Source organism: Heteronotia binoei, chromosome 1, assembly GCF_032191835.1.
Source record: "Heteronotia binoei isolate CCM8104 ecotype False Entrance Well chromosome 1, APGP_CSIRO_Hbin_v1, whole genome shotgun sequence".
Taxonomy (NCBI): Eukaryota; Metazoa; Chordata; class Lepidosauria; order Squamata; family Gekkonidae; genus Heteronotia; species Heteronotia binoei.
In genome coordinates, this window is record NC_083223.1 from 53,514,942 (window position 1) to 53,537,670 (window position 22,729).

Here is a 22,729-nt window from a genome sequence, read left to right on the forward strand (position 1 = left end):
TAACTTTATACCACTTTGCATTCTTAACCATTGCCCACCAGTTATATGTAGCACTGCTCACTGTACCTCATATCTGTCTGATGAAGTATGCATGCTTACAAAAGCTTACATTCTGAATAAAACTTTGTTTTAAATGTGATACTGGATTCCAACTTTGTTCTATCCTTAATAATGATATTCTATTAACAATAAAAAGATTACTTCTTTAACTGTTGGACAAATTTAATTTGTCTAACAAATTATGTAATTGTTAGACAAATGTAAACCATCCTGAAAACCTAGATATCATTTAACAATTTCAAATGTGAGAACAGATAGTAAAACATCATCATTACAGTATATTGAGATGAATTCTATTAGAAAAAATAAAGAACTTTCTGAGTTGCAATATTCTATTAATAGTAGAAAGATTACATCTTTTACAGTTATACAGATTTTATGCTAGTTTAAACCATCATAAAAACCTAGTAAAACCTTAATTATTTAACATTTTATAAGTCTTATTCTTACAAAAATTTTAAATGCTAGTGAAATATGATTAATAAAAAGTTATAACTGTAAATATTTCATCTCCTCTGACATAGTGTCCAAATAGTTTTGGGAATCAAAATATTTAGCTATTCCCAAAGCATGAGTAGTAGTAGGCTTGCCATTTCTACTGAAAATCTTACCGTGGTCCTCTATTCACATAATTTTGCCATTGTTGCATATTCAGCTAGTTTCCTCTTAGTACAGGTCAACAACATATGGAGAAAGGTGCCTTCTGCTTCTTTGTACTTCCAGTAAGACGCTTGAATTCTTGTCCATCTTTTCAATATCTTTTGGTGTAACGTCCTATCAGTACAGCGTCTTATACCAGTTTTCTCTTAGTGCTTGACTAGCAGTGGATCTAATGTCCTTAATGCATAGGTTTCCCCAGCATTGAAATTGTATTTCCTCACTGAAATTTTGCATCCATTTGATCATGCAAGGTTTAACTTTTTCTTCTTCAGAGTCACATGGAAGCAATAACTTGTAAATTTGTCCTAATAAATGGTCTCTAGGTTGTGAAACAATCTTTTCAAAGTCAGTCAGTTCTTTAATAACATCTCTCTTGGTATAGATATTGTGAGGGGATGGAGCACAGCCAGGAACACTTAAACAAAAGGGTGCCTCCAGGTGCAGGACCAGGGGATTTAAATGCAACCGAGGCTTTTTGGGTGGAGGGGGGGGGGGGGAGATCAGAGAAAGCGGCAAAAATGCCAGGGAGGTTTGGTGTCCGGGAACAAACCAAGCAGAAGGAACAATTGGGAAACCTGCTTTGAGGCAAACAAGGGAAGCGACAACACGGGTCAGGTAAAGGTACGGGGTCTGGTTCTGTACACCAAGGTAATAAAGCACTGCAATCAAAACTTCCATGAGCGCTATCTCATTTTTGCATGTGACAGATATCATCAAAGTCAGCCAGTTCTTTTCAGAAATTGAAATTGGAATAATCTGTAACAGATAGTTTTGTTTTGGTAGTATATTCATTTTATTACAGGAATTCTTGTAAGTCAGGACCATGTAATTTGGACCATCCTTTGAGATCTTTTTGTATTTTAGACCAGGTTGTCCAGGTATTTTGTATTTTAGACCAGGTTGTCTTTAAATAATGTATCATTCTGTCCTGTGAGATATATTCCTAATTATTTGATTGGATTGTTTGTTATATCATATCCTGATATTTTCTTTATCTCTTCTTCTTGTTTAGACTATAATTTTAAAATAATCTTTGGTTTTCTTCCTGTTGATTTTGTAACTTGAGAAGAATCTAGACTTGTCTACTTGCTCCATTACATGTTGGAGAGATGGTTGGGGGGTTGAAAATGTAAGGACCATGTTGTCAGCATAATTCTTTGATTTAAACTCTTCTCCTTCTACTTTTAATCCTTCAATTTTAGGATCTTTATTTTAGAGGCAAAAATTTCCATCACCATAATAAAAAGAAGTGGAGAATGTGGACATCCTTGATGGGTTTCTTTTTCTATTTTAAATCCATTTGTCAAAAACCCATTGATTACAATATGGGGTCATATCTTGGATTAGGGAGAGGAATTTGGTACCTGAATTTATGACTCATTTTGGAATAGGCATGTGATGTGGACAGAGGGGAGGGGATTTAATTTTAAGGATTACGCCATTGCCAACACAAAATAGCACTTTAAAACTGCTATTTGCTGGGTACTGTGTGCTTCTTTCAAAAACTTATAGAAGGCTCTAGCTATGAAATTTCTCGATTGGCGTTGCAAAGTAACCTTTAGAATTTTATTTGTGTGCTATAATACTGATGCAATATTTCATTTAATAAATACCTGTTGTCTTTCAGGAAGCCAGCTATCTGTAGATAGAAGACACTTAGTCTTGTCATCTGGAACCCTGAGGATTTCCAGAGTCGCTTTGCATGACCAAGGCCAGTATGAATGTCAGGCTGTCAACATTGTAGGATCTCAAAGAGTTGCCGTACATTTGAGTATACAACCTAGAGGTATGTTCAGAAAGACCGAGGTGCTTCTCATTTTTTTAAAGCTGGACTTGGTTTCAGTCTTTGTAGAAATTAGGATTGGTTTTCTTCTAGCATGACATTAAAAATGGAATTATTGTATTTACACATTTGTTGCAGGTGTTTGATTATAAAAGGCAGTTTTCACTTGATAGAGAGTACTCTTTTTCACCAGCTCACATGATCATGTTTGCCATGCATGGGTTGGTTTAGTTGTATAAAACAGTGGCAGTGATGTTATTTCCTTCCATGTGAATGCATTCATTCTCAATGAATATGTGATTCTGTCTCTTTAGGCATCTTCCATTTATGGAAGCATGGGGTTCAACAAGTGCTGATGGTTTTCTGGGAAAATTTGAATTGGATGTAAATAAATATTTAAATTATGTTAACAAAAGAGGGAATTTAGACCATGTAGAAGAAGATGAAGATATTGGATTTATATCCCGCCCTCCACTCCGAAGAGTCTCAGAGCGGCTCACAATCTCCTTTACCTTCCTCCCCCACAACAGAGACCCTGTGAGGTGGGTGGGGCTGGAGAGGGCTCTCACAGCAGCTGCCCTTTCAAGGACAACCTCTGCCAGAGCTATGGCTGACCCAAGGCCATTCCAGCAGGTGCAAGTGGAGAAGTGGGGAATCAAACCCGGTTCTCCCAGATAAGAGTCCACACACTTAACCACTACACCAAACTGGCTCTCCAGTTTGTACAATGATTGAGTTTTTTTCATGCTTTGCATCACACATTTAGCCCATATAACATAATTCAATTTTTTTGTATTTTTTTTTAAATGTGCATGTGTGTTTGCACCTGGAAGTCATGTCACCCTCTGGTGATTGACCTCTACTGGGGGCATGGAGAATGTTCACAGAGGTGGCTGAATCAAGTCTGCCCCTATCCCCAGCTCTGATATTCCAAGGAGGTCTCCCAGCCAAGTACTTGGCCAGTGTCAATCCTGCTTAGTTTTTGAGATCTGATGAGATCAGGCTTTCGTGGGCTATCCAGGTCAGGGCTAATAAAATTAATTTGAAGTATAGCAGCCATGGCAACTATGGATAGAATATAGCGTTGATATTTTTTCCGGAAAAATATTCCATTTTAGAAAAAATTCTATTTCACATTGCTTGGCTCAACTTATAGATATTAATACTAACACCACATTTCAGGAGACAGTTGGAGAATAAGAAGGTGTTTAAATTGTGCATATTTGTCAATGGCATAGTTACAAGGAGTTCAAAGAGCTTTAGTAGTAACTGCTAGAAGTAGTATAGCTTCATATATAAACAGCTAGTTTTATTTTCAAGTTGACTGTGAAACTCTGTCTTTGAGACAAGCTAGGAGAATAAAACTTGGAGAATAAAACATTTCTAATTCACATAGGGACAGAAAGTAATTAATCTTTCTGAATTTTAAAATTTGGGTGAAACTTTTTTTCCCTACCCTCTGTGAAGAAATTAAATGCTTCATGAAGAAGAATGAATGAAGTAGCACTTCAGACCCTAATTGTTGGAGGCTAGAAAGTTTTCAATGTAATGATTTACACCATTATTACACTTTACATAAAACTGGCTCAAATTTGTTCAAGAATTAATCTAAAGTAGTGTCCTACCAATTGTCATGAATGGTAGAGACACTTTCTAATAAACAGTATCCTGATAAGGCGACAACATTTACTTCATGAATTTTAATATTATCATTTTCCAGTCTTTTCAAACTGTTACACATATTTGTCAACTTTAGTTAGTACTTTAGTTACTCCTGTTTTACTTTAGTTACTCCTGTGTTCTACTTTAGTTACTCCTGTGTTTGCTAATGTCCCAAGTGATATGACAGTGGAAGTTGGCACAAATGTGCAGATTCCATGCAGTTCTCAAGGAGAGCCCGAGCCAGTAATAACATGGAATAAGGTAAAAAACAACAACAACCCAATCTCACTCTTGTTTCATTTATAATAACAATTTATAACTGCCTGTTTTGTTCACTTTTTTCAAAGTAGTTGACAATTGCTTCTCCTCTAAAATATTAGATCTGCATCTCTCAGCCATGTAGCTATGGATTGGATTCACTCAACTACGGATGGAGCAAATTGATGTAAGGGTTCTGTGCCCCATCTTCCTTCTTACTGCAACCCCTTAGCAGGGGAGCTTGGGAATAGCATAGGATATGGCACAAAGAGCATAAAGCAAGTAGAGAAAATGATGCAAACTCTTTTGCAAACAGAACATGGGATCGTATAAGAGTGTCTGTGTACAATTTTTTTCTGCCAAGTCCCTCCTCCTGCTGAAGCTCCCCATGCCATTTACTTTAGCCATGCCATAAAGTAGCCCCATTCTCTGGATGTCTTGGGGGCTCAGGGGGCAAAAATGTCTTGTATTGACTATATATATATATATATAGAAGACTGCAGATTTATACCCCGCCCTTCTCTCTGAATCAGAGACTCAGAGCAGTTTACAATCTCTTATATCTTCTCCCCTCACAACAGACACCCTGTGAGGTGGGTGGGGCTGAGAGGGCTCCCACAGTAGCTGCTCTTTCAAGGACAACCTCTGCCGGAGCTATGGCTGACCCCAGGCCATTCCAGCAGGTGCAAGTGGAGGAGTGGGGAATCAAATCAGTTCTCCCAAATAAGAGTCCACACACTTAACCACTACACCAAACTGGCTCTATATATTGCTATATTACTATATATATATTTATGATACATAATCCTATCTGTTATAAATGGCATTCTATAGGATACATAACTGGAGTTAGAAATGCTGTTGTTAGCTGTACTAATAGAAAGACCAGAGTATTAAAATATGAGGCAGCCCTGCCAGAAATTCACAATAAGGTTATGAAAACACTTCCAGTGATTTCTGATCTCAAAACTCATCAGTATAACCTGGAAGAATAATGTTTCCTTTTCACAATTACTATTTGTCCTGTTGATAAACATGAAGAAAAACATCCATTAAGTCTTACCAATGAAATTTCATTTCATAAAAGGAAACTATAGTCTGTGGTCTTCCCATCAGGCAGGTTTTGATATAGTTTAGGTATGTGTTCCTGGAAATTTGATGATATCGTTTATAGAGAAGTAGGTTGTTCACACATTCATATATAATATTCTCATTGGGTGCACAGACATCAAAACTGTTTTTTGGCATAATGAATTGGATCCTAGGAACCGCAAAAGAATTTCACTTGTAGAATGGATCTCTCCTTTCTCCTTTTTACAACTCAAAAAGAGTTTGGGGCTTCGGGGTGGGGGGAATAATGGGAGCTGTGCATTTGCAAGGGGCATTTTTCTCTTTCTCAGAATATCAGTTTTCTGTCATATGCTTGTTGGATGAAGTTTGGCTGCAATCCTAAGGACATTCTTGGAGTAAGGCCCATTGAATAACATGAGACTTACACCTGGGTAGATCTGCTTAGGATTGCTTCCATTGTCAGTCAAAGCTGAGTTCCATTTGTAGCAAACTCCTGAATCAATTGTCAAAATTACCACAGTGATTTTGGTTTATAATTCTAATTTCCTCACAAAGTGACCACATTAAGGCATGGATCCAATGTAGGATTTCTTCTGCGAGCTGAACTATTGCCTCTAAAGGAAAGTGGGGAAGGGAATAGTTGAACTTTAGAAGCTAGAAAAATTACCACAGTAATTTAACATTCTGACTTTCTGCAGGATGGTGTTCAGGTTACAGAAAGTGGAAAGTTTCATGTTAGTCCTGAGGGATTTCTTACTATTCGAGATGTTGGACCAGCAGATGAAGGCCGTTATGAATGTGTTGCCCGGAATACTATTGGATATTCCTCAGTTAGTATGGTACTGAGTGTGAATGGTAAGAGTTATACAGTGCAATAGACACTGAAAAGTTAATGATGGAAATGAAGACTTCAGATCTTTAGAGTGCATGTAATATACTAGATGGTGTAGCAGATGGGATTGAGCAAAATAATTAGCTGTGTAGTTTGTTCTTTAAAAGATTTTTTTTTTTATGACAGCCAGTAGCATAAAGTGAGACATGTATATTTCACATGAACTTAACTATAGAATAGTGCTCAAAAGCTGCAATTTGCCACCAGACAGTGGAAATAAGTTCTAATTCAGTATGCACAGATTTTGGGTGTATATTTTGCTTTGGCATATTTAACTTGCAGTTTTCTGTGCCAGGGTCTATGATGTTGCCAGTTGTAATGATCAACATTACAATCAAAACTCCAGGAATAATTAGTTGTTAAAATAACAGTGGACTCCTCCTTTATTCTATTTTTCAGAAATGCAAGCCTAAAACAGTGGCAATAACTGTTTTTAGACCTTTTGACAGCAGTCTGTTTTGAATACAGTTTAGAAATATTTGTCCACTAGTGAAAAAGAGGAGGCAATAATAAGAAGAGGCGTTGGGTCAGATTTAGCAAAAAGCTGTCTGAATCCAACCCAGCAAATAGTTCATTAAGTGTTAAGGTAGATTCCACATCCCAACATCCAGTTAACTTTTAATCTACAGGGCAGGCAAACTTCACAGAAACTATGATGAGAACAAATCATAGATAGCTGAGGTGGCAAAGTAGCAATAAAGTTGCATTAGAACTTCTAGAGTATGGATATTGCAGATAAAACAACATTTTCGAAAGTAAAATATATGAAATGGGGAGAAATTAAGTGCAAGGAAACTAAAATGCAAAGCCCACTTGGCTTGATGAAACTAGTTACATCAATTTTTGGTCTGCAGCCTACATGTTTTAACAGTAAGTTTGTGATTGAAGTATATCTTGAAAAGTGTTGTGTGTTTTTTGACAATCTTATATTCTTTAAAAAGTACATCAAGTAGTTTCAGATTGCAAAATAATAGAATTTTCTTTCAGTTTAAATGTTTTGAGAACATTCCTAAAAAGTAATAATTTACAGTTACAAAAGGAAAAAAAAATCAAGAAAAAGTGGGGTTCTTTGTAATTCCAAAATGATGCCTTGTCTAGACTTTACTTATTTTGAGTAATTTTGTGTGTGAGAGTGTAAAATGTTGCAGCTTTTCCTTTCTTTCCCCCCTCTCCTTTTAGTTCCTGATGTCAGTCGGAATGGAGATCCATTTGTAGCAAGCTCAATTGTTGAAGCTATTGCTACTGTCGACAGAGCAATAAACTCAACACGCACACATTTGTTTGACAGGTATCATGTTGACTGCAGGATTTACTTACATTATCACAATTGGTTGTTGCACTACTTTTTCATTTGTTTGAAGCTTCAAGGAATATGGCAGTATAGTCAGAAGAGTTGGATGCAGTCGTTGTAAACTTTGTATTTGCAAAAAGCATGCCATGCCTTTTTTCCATTACTTTGATATTGACAAATCCTGATACCAGTTGCTTGCCATCCAAATGAGCAGTTACTTTGCATCATCTTCAGGCTCACAGTGGCCTCTCATGCATTCCTGAATTATTTTAAGATTGCACCAAATTTAGAGTGTCCCTGTAGAAGCCAAATTACTATTACAAATTTAAATAAAACTACTATTAAATAAAAATACTATTACTATTTATCACAGTCCCCTAATCACTTCTGGTATTTAGTTGAGTATGTTCTTTGATCTGGCACTTTTGTGATGTTTTACAGCAGTGGTATTCAGTCTGTAGCTCATGGAGAGACACTTATGCATGGGACGTGAGCCAAAGGAAAGGACTCTTGGCCTTGAGTATTGTAACCTGGAGCTTGGAGGAAGGTCTGCTGGCAGAGAGAGAAGAAAACAACAGCTGTGTACAAACACACAATTAAAATATATGTATATGCAAAGTAATTCTTATTGTCTATGTTTGTTTCCAACAATACCAAATACATAGTATACCAAAATATTTTACAAAAGGAAAGTATTCACAGTGTTTCAATGTCCAGAGAATATCCAATCCTTCTCACTTCTTGTTCAGTCCTGTGTGGTATCCAAATTCCTTACAAATCCTGGCTCCATAGGTGACATCAACTTAGACCAAAGACTGAGCTAGTGCCTATTGTAAATTTGATTAAGTAGTCTTAGTTGACGTCAAAAAGAGAAATTGAGCAGATTGGCTCTTTGAGGAAGCATTGTATGCGAAATGTGATCCAAGTTGACAGGGACGTCAAGGGAACATCACCTTTGGAGCCAGTATTTGTAAGGAATTTGGGTACCACACAGGATTGTGAATATTGGAACACTGTGGATCCTTTCCTTTTGTGAAATATTTTGGTATACTGTGTATTTGGTATTGTTGAAAACAAACATAAACAAATAAGAATTACTTTGTATATATACATATATTTTTATTGTGTGTTTTGTACACAGTTGTTGTTTGTACACAGACTGTGTTGCCATTTTTGTAAGGTGGCAGAGAGAGAAAGCATCCTTGCATTTGGTGGTCTTTCCATTGTACTGTAAGATGCTTTGGGTCCACAATTGGGAATAAAGCAGCCTATAGCACTCAAACAAATGCCATCAGCCCAAAGAGCCACATTAATTTCCATTCCTGGCATGAGGCTCACAGCTTACCCATTCCTCTGGCAGTGGCAGTTCCAAGGTGGGAACCACCAGCCAATCACAAGCCTCATTGGACAAATGAAACATGGGGTGGATGCCACATTAGGGTATGGCACTCAGAAGAGCCACAGGTGACATGTCAAACAGCCACTTGTGCCTTCCAAGGAACTAAGCGGCTATCACTGTCTTAGAGGTTGCTGCTGAACTTTCCCAGAATTCTGGTGAAATATGCAGGACTGATTTGAGAAGTAGCATCTCAGGACCTTGGAAGTTCACAACTCTTTTAGAACATCTGTTTAAACCTGCACGTATTGTGTAATCATTTTCTTATTGGGTTTAGTATATTAACATCTGCAGTGAATCTGGTGAAAACATTTGGGGAGGGGTTCCCTTTAGTTAGCTTTATAGATGTGCAACATTATGTAAAGTAGACAGAAGCTAATAAATATATTTATTTTGGCTTGCAATTGGGGACATATAATTAAGGTACTTATTTGCAGTTGCTTAACTGATGTTTTAATAAAAGAATTTGAGCTTTATTATCAGTCTTAGTACTATGTATTAAAGGCTGCAACTGTTTGATACTTCTGCTTAAAAAATTTTATCCTTTTTGTACATTTTCCTTGTTTTATCTATTAGTCGCCCTCGCTCACCGAATGATTTGCTGGCATTATTTCGATACCCAAGAGATCCTTACACTATTGAGCAAGCAAGAGCAGGAGAGATATTTGAAAGAACGTTACAGCTAATTCAAGACCATGTGCAAGATGGTTTAATGGTTGATCTAAATGGAACAAGTCAGTGCTTTTTCCTTATGTTTTCCATAGTTTCTATTATATTAACTACTTCAGACTGACTGTGGTTTTTAAACAAAAAAACAATATCGTCCAGTTTTCTTATCCCATCCATTTGATTTATTTTTAGTTTCTTTTGAAACTACCTCTGCTCTCACAGTAAAACAGTCTGTGCCATGCTCTTATTTTTAGAACACTTGTTTCCAAAATGTGTTGAAACAACTTCCCTTATCAGAGGAATTCTGTCCTTTTTGTGAAAGCACAGAGGATTGTAAAATAGGTTTAAAAAAAGAGTAAAGGTAGTCCCCTGTACAAGCACCAGTTGTTTCTGACTCTGGGATGACGTTGCTTTCACAATCTTTTCATGGCAGACTTTTTACGGAGTTGTTTGCCATTGCATTCCCCAGTCATTTACACTTTACCCTCAGCAAGCTGAGTACTCATTTTACCAACCTTGGAAGGATGGAGGCGGAGTCAACCTTGAGTTTCCACTGGGATCGAACTCAGGTCATGAGCAGAGCTTGACTGCAATATAGCATATTCCACCCTTATTACCAACAAAAGTACTCTGAGAATTAAATAATGCTGTAACTGCTGAAAATTCTTAACAGGCCTTCCGTGTCACCCCAGTTATAAGAGTTATTTAGCAACCTTTAAGACAGTTCTTCTAGAAGAAGAAACCTGCCAGGAGCTTGGAGAAAGCACTAGGCCTGTGGTTTATATAGGCAAATGAGTATTGGACCCAGAAAAAAAAATTGAGATTTCAGAAAAATCCCAGATCCCAATACTGTACCGGTATTGGGATCTGGGATTTTTTGGGAATCCCAAAAAATTTTCAGGTCCAGTAGATCTGAACCAAAAAAATTCCAGAAAAACCCCTAGTTCCTAGTTCAGAAATAACATACAAGCTCACCTGAAAGGCACCTTTCCCAGTCTTTTGCTACAGTACCCTGGGTCATACTCTGGTGTAAATTCTCAGTTTTCTGTAGAAAATATTAACAACAGACCTGGCCAGCACACCAGCATATCATGTAAATTGAGTGTGTGACCTAAAACACTTTTCAAAATACTTTGCAATGCAAAAGGGTTGTATGATGGCAGTTCTGGCAAAAACAAGTTTTCGTAGAGAAGGTTTAATAAGCATAGAAAGTTTGAAAAACATTCATATGTAGGAATTTTACTTACCTAAACTGCTATTGGCAAACAGAAATTATAAGCGGGCTAAAAGAAAAGTGTTGCTGCAGAAATATACTTATCACAAACAAACAACAAACACATGGGAGAAGTCTGTAATGAGAGAACAGCTGTAGGGTTGGCATTTGAGAGTATGCATCTGGAACTTCAGACTGGATTTACACTTTGAGCAGCCAAAATTAATCCCCATGAAATTATGTAACAGATATTTCCCATACCCATGGGTTTAACATTTTTGTTGACAGTTGGAAGGAGGATAGGGGGATGCTTTGATGTTCCTTGACTGTAGCACTATTTTAGGCTCTGCTATTATATATGACTAGGAGTAAGGCCCGTTGTGAAGAAACATACAACAGGCTCTAGAAGGAGGCTGTGGAAACCCTTGCTGTCTTCCCACCCACCGAAGTGAAGGCATTGACTCCCCCCCCCCCACACACACACACACCTCAAAGGGAGCTAATCTCTGCCATTTAAAGAGCAGTTGTAAATCTGAGTGATCTCCACTGGCTCCCCAGAGGTCCTATCCCTTCTCAAACCCCACAGGCCCCACCCCTAACCTGGAACTGGCAACCCTATCTCCTTTCCTTTATCTGCCCCTCTGACTTCAGCTTTTCATTGCCTTCCCCCACCCTGTAGCGTCTACATAGGAAAATGACAGTCTTTCTTCACAGGGGGAGGCATAGCAGTTTGAATCATTTTCACCCCCCATGTGATCTGAACAACAACCCTGCAAGGTGGGTTAGGCTATGACTGACCCAAAATCACCCAGTCACAGCAAGAACCTGGGTCTGGCAGATCCCACTCTGAAGCCCTAACCCATATGTCCGCCAACAAAGAATCTCTAGGAATTTCCCACCAACTTGGAAAGATACCACTAAAGATTCTGGGCAAGTGCCCTCATCTGGAGATTGGCAACAGTGGTTCCCCAGGAGGAAAGGCCTTTCCCTCAGATGCCTGTAGTGATCCCTTAGGAATTTCCCACCAGTCTGGAAAGGTACCACTAAAGACCTCTGGGTGAGTGCACCCCCAGCCTTGCTGTTTTCCCACCCACCCAAGTGAAGGCATTAATCCCCCCCCACACACACACACACATACCTCAAGGGAAGCTGATCTTCCATCTATCTGGAGAGCAGTTGTAATTCTGAGAGCTCTCCAGCCCTCACCTGGAGATTGGCAATACTGATTCCCATGAACAAAGGCCTTTCCCTCAGAGGCCTGTAGTGATCCTTTAGGAATTTCCCACCAACTTTTAAAGGTACCACTAAAGGCTTATAGGCGAGTGCCCTCCCCCACAACTTGCTATCTTCCCACCCACCCAAGTGAAGGCATTAATTCTGCCCCCCCCCCTCACACACACAAACCTCAAGGGGAGCTGATCTCTGCCATCTGGAAGTTCCTCACCTGGAATTGCCAACCCTTCAGCCTCTAAGGTAAAGGACAGTCTTTCTTCACAGTGTGTGTGTGTGGAGGACCAAAGCAGCTGACATCATTCTCCTCATTTCTCTCCCCCTCCCCTTTGATCTGAACAACCACCCTGTGAGGCTTCCCTATCTCCTTCTCAGGCAACCATCTTGGGGCAAGGCTGAGGGGAGGAGGGAGAGAGGGAGTGAAAGACAGTAAAGGTGGGACAGCCATGCCCTTTGAGGCAGAGCCAGGCTCCCTGGCTATTGCAGTGGCCTTCGGAAGCTGTGTAGGCTGGGAGGCTGTCTGTGTGGGCTGTTGATAGGGCCTTTTCTGAGGCCTCAGGAGCTCTGCAGCCCTTTTTGAAGCCAGTTGACAGAGAAGAGCTAAGAAATGTGGCTGTCTCTGAGGTAAGACTGCTTCTGGCAGTTTGTTCTACATTCCTGGGCCTTAGTAGGCAGGGCAGAGAATTCAGCCAATGGGATGCCAGAGACATTAACTGACATGTGATGGGCCAATCGTTTGTTCTCAAAATATTAGGCCATGGCGATAAGAAAATTATTACTATAGATTGTTGACATTTCAAACCATAATCAAAATCATGTTTATGAAAGATCTGGTGAGTACACTCACACTACAGATTAAGTTGATTTTTTTTCTTTAAACAAGTTCTGTTTTCTAATCTAACTTCTCTCTGTAAGGTCTTAAATTATTCTAATAGAGAAATACTCAGTGTAAGTGACTTACACCAATCTACCGGGCAAAGTTTGTTCTATTTAAATGGCTCTTCCTACAAAGGAAGAGACACTTAAATTGGAGGAAGTCTCCTTCAGCTGGAGCAGGTGTGGCCAAACTTGCTTAACGAACGAGCCACATAGAATAAATGTCAGATGTTTGAGAGCTGCAAGACATGAGCATTAGATGTTTGAGAGCTGCCAGGCAGGCAGGCAGGAAGGAAAATAGATGAGGGGAAGGAGAGGCAGAAAGAAATCAACTTTAACTTTAAATGCATTATCCAAGCCAACTGACAGAGTGGTGGGGGCTTCAAGAGCCACACAATATGTGTGAAAGAGCCACAGTTTGGCCACCCCTTAGCTGGAGGAATGCTCTCTGGTCTAAGATAGGAAGTATACCAGTCTTTTAACATTTTAACACCAGAGATTAGTGATTAAAATGCATATAACTTTTCCCCTATTGTGTAAGGTGCTACTTGAGGGTTAGAGTAACTGTCTCAAAACCTAGTTTGTAGTTATATTCAAGTAGGCAGCCGTGTTGGTCTGAAGTAGTAGAACAAAATAGGAGTCAATTGCACCTTTAAGACCAACTTAGTTTTATTCAGAATGTAAGCTTTTGTGTGCACGCACACTTCTTCAGATGAGGCATGAGGTACAGTAAGCAGAGCCACATATAGCTGGTGGGGTTTGGAATGCCAAGTGGTACAAAGTTAAAACCCAATAGCAGAACAGTAAAATTAACAAATTCAGAAAACCTTTGATGTGGAAACCATAAAACTAACATGTCAGAATGTGAGAATGCCTCTTAATTATTCTATTGCTAATAAATAAATAATAATAAAGAAATGCTCTCTTTTTGACCCAGGTTTATTAGCAATAGAATAATTAACAGTTATTCTCACATTCTGACATGTTACTGTTTTATGGTTTCCCAGATCAAAGGTTTTTTGAATTTGTTAATTTTACTATTCTGCTATTGGTTTTTAACTTTGTACCACTTGGCATTCCAAACCCCACCAGCTATATGTGTCTCTGCTTACTGTACCTCATTCCTCGTCTGAAGAAGTGTGCATGGACATGGAAGCTTACGTTCTGAATAAAACTAAGTTGGTCTTAAAGGTGCAATCGACTCCTGTTTTGTTCTACTAGTTTGTAGTGGCATTAATAATAATTACCCTGGTGGAACAACCATATTGTCAGGCTGAATGTATCAACACAAGCCATGATTGCATTTGTAAAGCAACTGTGCAATAATCTCTCTCCAAGGTCTTTTTTCTGGCAGTTACCTGGGCTTAAATCATACTGCAGAGTATTTAGAAGTTGTGCTGGAGTTCCAAGTAGGCAGAGCTGCTGAAACTTGGTAGATAGCCAAATGCTACAGCTACAAATAAAAGGAAATAACTTCTGCTGAGAAAATTTCTTTTGTCTTGAATTGTTTTATTAAAGCACCTTAAAACTTTTAACTTCAACTTCTGAACTAGAAAACAGTGAGGTTTATGAATTTTTAATACTAGCATAATTTTTCAACACAAGTTTCTCCACAAAACTTCTATTGAACAGTTTGTTTACAATGAGTTGTTTATTGTATTTTTGCGTACTGGAAAGCCAGATGCTAGCTTCTCTGACTCGCTCATAATTTTTTTTTAAATTATATGATGGTTTTGTAATATACAGTAGTTTATTGAAGCCTTAACAGATACAAATGAACTGCTTGGTGACAGTGTAAAACAGTTCTTGGGATGAGTCCTAATTTTACAGCTATAACAACACTCTTTCACGATATAGTTTCTTACCTTTAGAGCATAACTAAATAATAACCAGCTTACATTCTGTGAAAAGAAATTATCCAGATAGTAATCTTCATGTACCAATGTTGTCTAAAAATTTTGTTCTTTAAGCCATCTACAGTATGGACCAGGCTGGGGTGGGGGAAGGTAACTATAAGTTCTAGGGATGTCTCGGTAGTGATGCGTCAGTTATGGAACATCTTGCTCTTCCCAGGTAAAAATATTATTGTTCCATTCAGTTTATGTAGAATTACTGTGTTAAACCTAATATTTGCCTTTGGATAGCGTTTGTTTTGGGTGTTTTTGTTAAGTACCACTGAACAAAGTGGGAATTAACTCTGAGTGAAGCCTGCTCCAGCGGGGAGGGCAGGATACAAATAAAAATTGTTGTTGTTGTTGTTGAAGATGCCTAGGATTGCAGTGTAAATGATTTAGTGCCTATTGGAGTTACCAAAGGCAATGTATACTTGGTTACATTTTAATAAATGCTGTCAGGAAGACTATTTGTTGTCAGAAAGACTAATACTATAGTAATACAACAGAACCAAAATAGTCTTTAAAAATAAATAAATGTGCTCTTAATATATAGCACCACTGATTAAATTAGTCCCTTCCAATTAATTAAAAATGCCATCCTAAGCAGAGTTCTGTCCTTCAAGACTTCAGTATACTAAGAAACGTGTGACTCTTTTTCAGATGGCACTGTAAAGTTTTAGTTGTCAGATCCACATAATTAAACTGATTAAAGTGGATAGTTCTAATTCTGAAGATTTACTTGAAGTCCTTGAAAAGTATTTAATTTTATTTTCTCTTTCATCTGTTTCAGGCTATCACTATAATGATCTTGTATCTCCACAGTACTTGAATCTGATAGCTAACCTGTCAGGCTGCACAGCCCATAGGCGTGTGAATAACTGTTCAGATATGTGCTACCATCAGAAATACAGGACACATGATGGAACCTGTAATAATCTTCAACATCCAATGTGGGGAGCCTCTTTGACAGCCTTTGAACGCCTGTTGAAGTCAGTCTATGAAAATGGATTTAATCTGCCAAGGGGCATTGGATCTAACCGGCGTTACAATGGATACACACTCCCAATGCCTCGTTTAGTTTCAACTACTTTGATAGGAACGGAAACAATAACTCCTGATGACCAGTTTAGTCACATGTTAATGCAGTGGGGTCAATTCCTGGATCATGACCTTGACTCTACAGTTGCTGCTCTAAGTGAAGCCAGGTTTTCTGATGGTCAGCATTGCAGTTCAGTTTGTACGAATGATCCTCCATGTTTCTCCATTATGATCCCACCCAATGATCCTCGAGTCAGAAATGGAGCCCGGTGCATGTTTTTTGTGCGTTCAAGTCCAGTGTGTGGAAGTGGCATGACATCACTTCTCATGAATTCTGTTTACCCTCGAGAGCAGATAAATCAGCTGACTTCCTATATTGATGCATCCAATGTGTATGGCAGTTCAGACCACGAGGCACAAGAAATCAGAGACCTAGCCAGTCACAGGGGTCTTCTGAGACAGGGCATTGTACAGAGATCTGGAAAGTCTCTTCTTCCATTTGCTACTGGTCCTCCAACGGAATGCATGAGGGATGAAAATGAAAGTCCAATTCCTTGCTTTTTAGCTGGTGATCACCGTGCCAATGAACAGCTTGGACTCACCAGCATGCACACTCTGTGGTTTAGAGAACACAACAGAATTGCCACAGAATTACTGAAACTGAACCCACACTGGGATGGTGATACAATATATCATGAAACACGTAAAATTGTTGGTGCAGAAATGCAGCACATAACATACAGCCACTGGCTGCCTAAGATTTTGGGAGAGGTAGGCCTGAAAATGCTTGGTGAATATAAAGGCTATGATCCCAATATTAATGCTGGCATAACTAATTCGTTTGCAACTGCTGCTTTTAGGTTTGGTCACACACTAATCAATCCCATACTGTATCGGCTGGATGAAAACTTTGAAACCATCCCACAAGGCCACATACCTCTTCATAAAGCATTCTTCTCTCCATTTCGGATTGTAAATGAAGGTGGTATTGATCCACTTCTAAGGGGTTTGTTTGGTGTTGCGGGTAAGATGCGTGTGACATCACAGCTGCTTAATACAGAATTGACAGAGAGGCTCTTCTCCATGGCACGAACAGTTGCTTTAGACCTGGCTGCAATGAATATCCAAAGAGCCAGAGATCATGGAATCCCACCTTATCATGATTTTAGAGTTTACTGTAACCTTTCTTCTGCACACACATTTGAAGATTTGAAAAATGAAATTAAGAATCCTGATATCAGAGAGAAACTTAGCAGGTGAGCTCCAGGAAAAGGTGGTCTTGAGTATTCATGATATATTTTTAAATGAAGTTGAACAACCAGAGTTCCATGTCGCTTCTTATGCACACATGGAGATCTCATATTCATTTCAATGAACCCATGCTTGTTTTTTTTGTGAGAACAGAGGATTGGGTCCGTCTGCTAAAATAGTGTGTCTAGATCCTGCAGACACGTTAATTTACACAATGTTCTAAAATGAGGAAAAAAGTATAATTGCAAGAGACTCAAAGCCCTTTTTAAAAAGTTGCATCATTTTTTCTTCTTAAAGTTCACAAAACTCTGTTCAGCTTCAGTAAAAGCTTTGTTAATGGGCACTCATGGGAAAGGGGATTGCCAGTTAATCAAATTGTCCAGATACTCAAACTTATTACTCTGTCTCACTCCCTACTGAAAGGGATCCATAGTAACCAAGCCCTATCTCATTAGGAATGCCATGGTGACAACCCTGTTTGCCTTGTAGGACTCTTCCCCTGCACTATGGAACCATCATCTGCAACAAGCTTTGGAGCCCTCCAGCAGAGCTGGCTCCTGACAGTGTGAGGGAAGGCTGAAGGGAAAAGAGGCACCTGAGGACAGCATCAGCTGGCAGCACTTGCTGCCAGAAGCCCAGGAACAGATGCTGGCATCAAGCCAGCTGGCTGGAAAGGGGAGGAAGTAGGGAGTTCGTTTACCTAAAAATACAGGGGTGTGTTGGGGAGGAGTGTGTCCCCTGGTTAACTGAGCATTCTGGATAATCAAATGCTGGACAGTAAAATTTCTACTGTGCGCAGTTCTATAATGTATGATTTCAATGATAATATGTTCATATATAAAGAAAAAAACTGCTGCTATTGAGCTGGTCGCTGGTATCCAGCTGTTGGGACAGAAAACTTTTCACAGTTGGCTTGGAGACAGATAGCAGTTTACTCCTTTCTGTGTAAAGGTCCTGAGTCCAGGTAGGTGCTTAAAACATAAAGCAGCATTCATTCTGCAGTCCGGATAGTTGCCATTTTACAAATACAAAGCCCTACCATGAATTCAGCCAGACTTTTGGATCAGGTAAGATATCACATTTTGAAATTGCAATTGCACATCACTTCTAGAGGTATAGTAGAAGGTGATATGTAAAGAATTCTAAAACTGGATTATTACCACTATCATTTTAAGTATATTAGTTTGGTCTGGATTCCTAGAGGCTCATAAAACTAATTCCATGTGTTCAACATAATTTTAGATTTATTTTCCTCCCAATAGCAAAGCTCCATGAAACTGGGGAAGAAAGTTTCCAATGCATTTGTTTTATATGGTATGGTAGGTAAGAACAAATTCCATTATGCAAGCTCCTTAGCTTCTTAAATACTGGTCTCAATAGCAATGGGCCTAGTAGTTTGGATCCCACAAATCACCAACAGAAAGCTCTACCACTACCCCACCCCAAGCCATTTCTAATCCTGGGAAAGCTTATCACTGGGGTCAGGGGACTTGGATTTGTGAATATCAGGGGGCTGTAATGGGGAGGGGGAAAGGAGCCACCTGGCTGGTATAGCCATTAGCAAGGCCCTTGGTCCTGAGAATAAACTTTCTAGGGACTGGAAATGAATCCTAGGAGAGGGAAAGGTGGGGAAAATCTTGCAGTCCTAGTGCCCATAAATCCTGGGATCCACCTCACAGAGTGCAAAATTCAGATCAAATTTACACTATAATCTCCTTGGACCTATTAATGGTTTATAGCTTTTTGACTTTATATGGAATTTTACTACAGTTGTTATACAAAAAACTGCATCTTCAAATAATATAACGGGAGTAAAATGCAGTTCAAACATTCAGAAGCTATGCCACCTAATCCTATAGATGTGGGACCACATCTATGATTATTCACTGGGGAGAAGAGGGCCTTCTAAACAAGAGCAAAACCCCAGTTTTGTCAACAGGTGTAGAAAAGAGAGGGGAAGAGAAGACATCAATTGTAAAGTTAAAAAACAATTCAAGGTTTGTAATCCAGTAAAGCACCAGCTCAAATGAAGTCATATACAATTGGATAAAAGGAAGCAATAAAAGCAAACTGGAGTTCAGACCACCAACTGTATGAAATTTTAGTATGGTATAATGTGCAGTTTGTGTGTTTTTGGTCATCCACTATCCATAATTTATCTTTCCCATGTTAGATTATATGGTTCCCCACTGAACATAGATTTGTTTCCTGCTCTTATGGTAGAAGATTTAGTTCCTGGTAGCAGACTGGGGCCTACATTGATGTGTCTCTTGAGTACGCAGTTTAAACGTCTCCGAAATGGAGACAGGTAAGTTTAGTAGAAAATGGAAGCATTTCTGTAACACTGGTAATTTTACAATTCTAATTCTAATCCACTGTGATGGCTGAAGTCTCTTATGATATTATCCTTAATGAGATTGGTGTCTTCTGTAGTGTACTAATTCTAGAGTAAGAGAGAAGAGGAGCAAGGGGGAGGGGGAGACGTGGTAAATATGACAAGGGCAGTGGGACAAGACTGGCAGATGGAATAGGGGTATTCCATGTCTGAGGTCTTAGTTTTAAGATTAGTATGTAAACAGTTTGACTGGATAGCTTTGTCCTTCTGTTTCTGAGTATTATAACCCTTGTCCTGCCTTTTATCCCTCACACACAGGAGGGCAATCTTGCCCTCTTCTCTCCCTCACACACAGGATTTTCCCTTTGATTCTTTTTTCTTTCTTGCTGAACAGCCCCTATATCTTTTTTTTTCTTATTTATTTGTCTATGGCTGTCCCACCCTTTCACGTTATTATATATTACTAGGAATAAGGCTCATTGTGAAGGGAAATACAACAGGCTCTAGAAAGAGGCTCTGAGCAAGTGCCTCCCCACACTTGCTATCTTCCCACCCACCAAAGTCAAGGCATTCACTCCCCCAATCCTTGATGTCTTCCCACCCACAACTTCCCACCGCCACTCCTTGTCCTAATACCACCCTCCCCCAACCACCTCTTCCTCTCAACTGCCCCTGCACCCTTGGCACACCACTACCCCCCAATCCATGACATTCATTCACACACACCCTTGCTGTCTTCCCACCCACACCGCAGGTGAAACATGCTGGCTTCCCTATCCCCACATGTGTTTGTGTCCCTGTGTCTGTGGTAGCACAAAGCCCTGAAAGAGGTCCAGAATGGAGTTAAGAATAATTGTTGGGGGAGGGAGGATGACAACAATCACACAGACGCTGAAGCTCCGCATTCCTTTTGTTTGCAGTGAATTTTTGTGGCCTTTTCCTGACACATTCAGCCTTGTGGCATTTAGCATCAGTGTGAGCTTGTGGCATGATCGGGGGGTGGGGGTTGCATGGCTTGGTTGTGTCATGGTATACCATAGAGCAGGGGTGGCCAGCGGTAGCTTTCCAGATGTTTTTTGCCTACAACTCCCATCAGCCCCAGCCAGCATGGCCAATGGCTGGGGCTGATGGGAGTTGTAGGCAAAAAACATCTGGAGAGCTACCGTTGGTCACCCCTGCCATAGAGTATGTGCCTCAAGGTGTTTTCTGTAGGAGGACTGATCTGACTTCAGCTTTCCATCCCCTCCCCCCTTCATCCCTGGTGGAACTCTCTTCCAGAGAACATTCGTGCCTTACAGGATTTGCTACCATTCCATAGGGCCTGCAAGGCATAAATGTTCAACCAGGCCTTTGGTTGAGGATAGTAATAGGACAGTAAATAATCTGGTGCTCTCAGGTTCCCCAACCCCTTTGGAACCTGCAGAAGCTGGGGGAGTGGCAGTGTCACCTATTTACTCGCCACCCGAATTGAAATTTTACTGCATTTTAATGTCATTTAATGCAATTAATATAGATTGTTTGCTGTTTTTACTGTGTTTTATTTGGTTGTAAGCTGTCCTGAGCCCTGATTGCAGGGAAGGCAGCCTAGAAGTCTAAGTAATAAATAAATAAATGTATGCTGACTCAGCCCAGGGACTTGAGGGAAAAGAGAAAATCACCTGCTTATATTCAGTTTCTTTAATGGCACACAAGAGGCTTTTGAAAATTCAAAATAAAATATTTTATTTAACTTGGAGGAAAAAGGTCAAGTGGAATCAGGGGTAGGATGTATGAGGTGAACTGATAATAAAAAACTGAGGGAACTTTGTAATCACACTAAATCAAGATAATATTTTGCCAAAAAGTAAGCGTTTTTGCTTTTCGACAAGATCATTGAAACTTTGAGGAGAGAGGCTTTTTGCAGTTTCTCCTTTAACTCACAGGCCTATGTTTCTGAGTTTCACTGACACTTCACATTTAGAAGGAAGGAAGGTACAACCAAGTTCCCAAAATCCTTCTATGCCATACAGAGCAGTGATCATCCCTCTTTTAAGAGTTATCTTCCTTTTCACTGGTCAGGGATTACTTTTTTTCACTAGTAGTGTAGCTCTGTCCTTTTTAATCTTGAATGGGAATCTTCCATAATTGTCTCACTCCTCTTTGCCCCTTCTCAGTCCTCAGTTGGTGCTAAAATTGTCACTTCTTCAAGTGTCAGTTCCCAACTATCATTTCTTAACTGACTGCTGACCACAGAATTCTGTTTGAACAACCTGTCACTTAAAAGTTCTCTGACTCTGTGAGGCATTAATCCTTGATAGCAGACCCGTAGCCAGGAATTTAAAAGTTAGGGGGCATGTAAAAAAGTCAGGAGGCATTTAATGACTCCCCTCTCTTGGCTGCTTCCATGACTCATGGCCCCCACCACTTCAGGGGCCACAGGGGTGAAAGCTGGGGGCTGCCCCCTCCCTCCCCCATGATTTAAATTGCACAGGAGGGATACCCAGTAGCAGCCATTTCCCCTCCCATGCCATTTAAAGGGCTGAGAGGGGCAGTGGCTGCTCCCGGGTACCCCTCCCATGAAATTTAAATCATGGGGGAGAGAGGGGGCAGCCCCCAGCCTCTCAGTTTTCACTCCTGTGGTGGTGGCAGGGGGGGAGGGAGGAAAGGTTAGGGGCACCTGAGTTGGGGCACCTGACTGGAAGTCGGGAGGCAGGGCCCCCACATGCCCCCCTGTAGCTACAGGCCTGCTTGATAGTCTGTCACACACACCCAATTGCTTTATGTGCTCTGTGTAAACTGTGTTGCTTCTAAATTCATATACACACATACACCAGGAATATTCAGGATTTTAGGAACCTATCTTCCCACAGGACAAGGTACTCCTTGTTATTTGCAGAATATGTTGGCACTGAAAATTCTTCATCTGTAAATGACAGAGAATAAGAAATCTCGTTTGATATACTAGGGCCAGTTCACACGAATGTGTTCATTATTTCATGGCTTCAGTATCATTCTATGACTTCCATGGGTGGATCAATCATCAGTGATAAAGTGCCATTAATAGAATTTCATGTTGGCTCAAACATATTTTCCAGTTGATTCCATTCATATATGGAGTCATCAAGTGATGAGTGATCATGAGAAACAAAGTGATGCCTACATGTGTGTGA

At 39.8% G+C, this 22,729-nt stretch overlaps 1 protein-coding gene across 3 annotated transcripts in view; it reads left to right on the top strand.

The window, feature by feature from the left end:
- The window catches only part of PXDN (peroxidasin), a 123,138-nt gene that overhangs the window by 88,084 nt on the left and 12,325 nt on the right, over nucleotides 1-22,729 (top strand). For all 3 annotated transcript variants that reach the window (XM_060234562.1, XM_060234571.1, XM_060234581.1), the window contains 7 exons: nucleotides 2,348-2,506; nucleotides 4,314-4,426; nucleotides 6,193-6,349; nucleotides 7,566-7,674; nucleotides 9,650-9,807; nucleotides 15,747-17,250; nucleotides 19,419-19,553. In XM_060234562.1, the coding sequence (XP_060090545.1) occupies nucleotides 2,348-2,506; nucleotides 4,314-4,426; nucleotides 6,193-6,349; nucleotides 7,566-7,674; nucleotides 9,650-9,807; nucleotides 15,747-17,250; nucleotides 19,419-19,553 (2,335 nt within the window). The remainder of the gene's footprint in view (nucleotides 1-2,347; nucleotides 2,507-4,313; nucleotides 4,427-6,192; nucleotides 6,350-7,565; nucleotides 7,675-9,649; nucleotides 9,808-15,746; nucleotides 17,251-19,418; nucleotides 19,554-22,729) is intronic.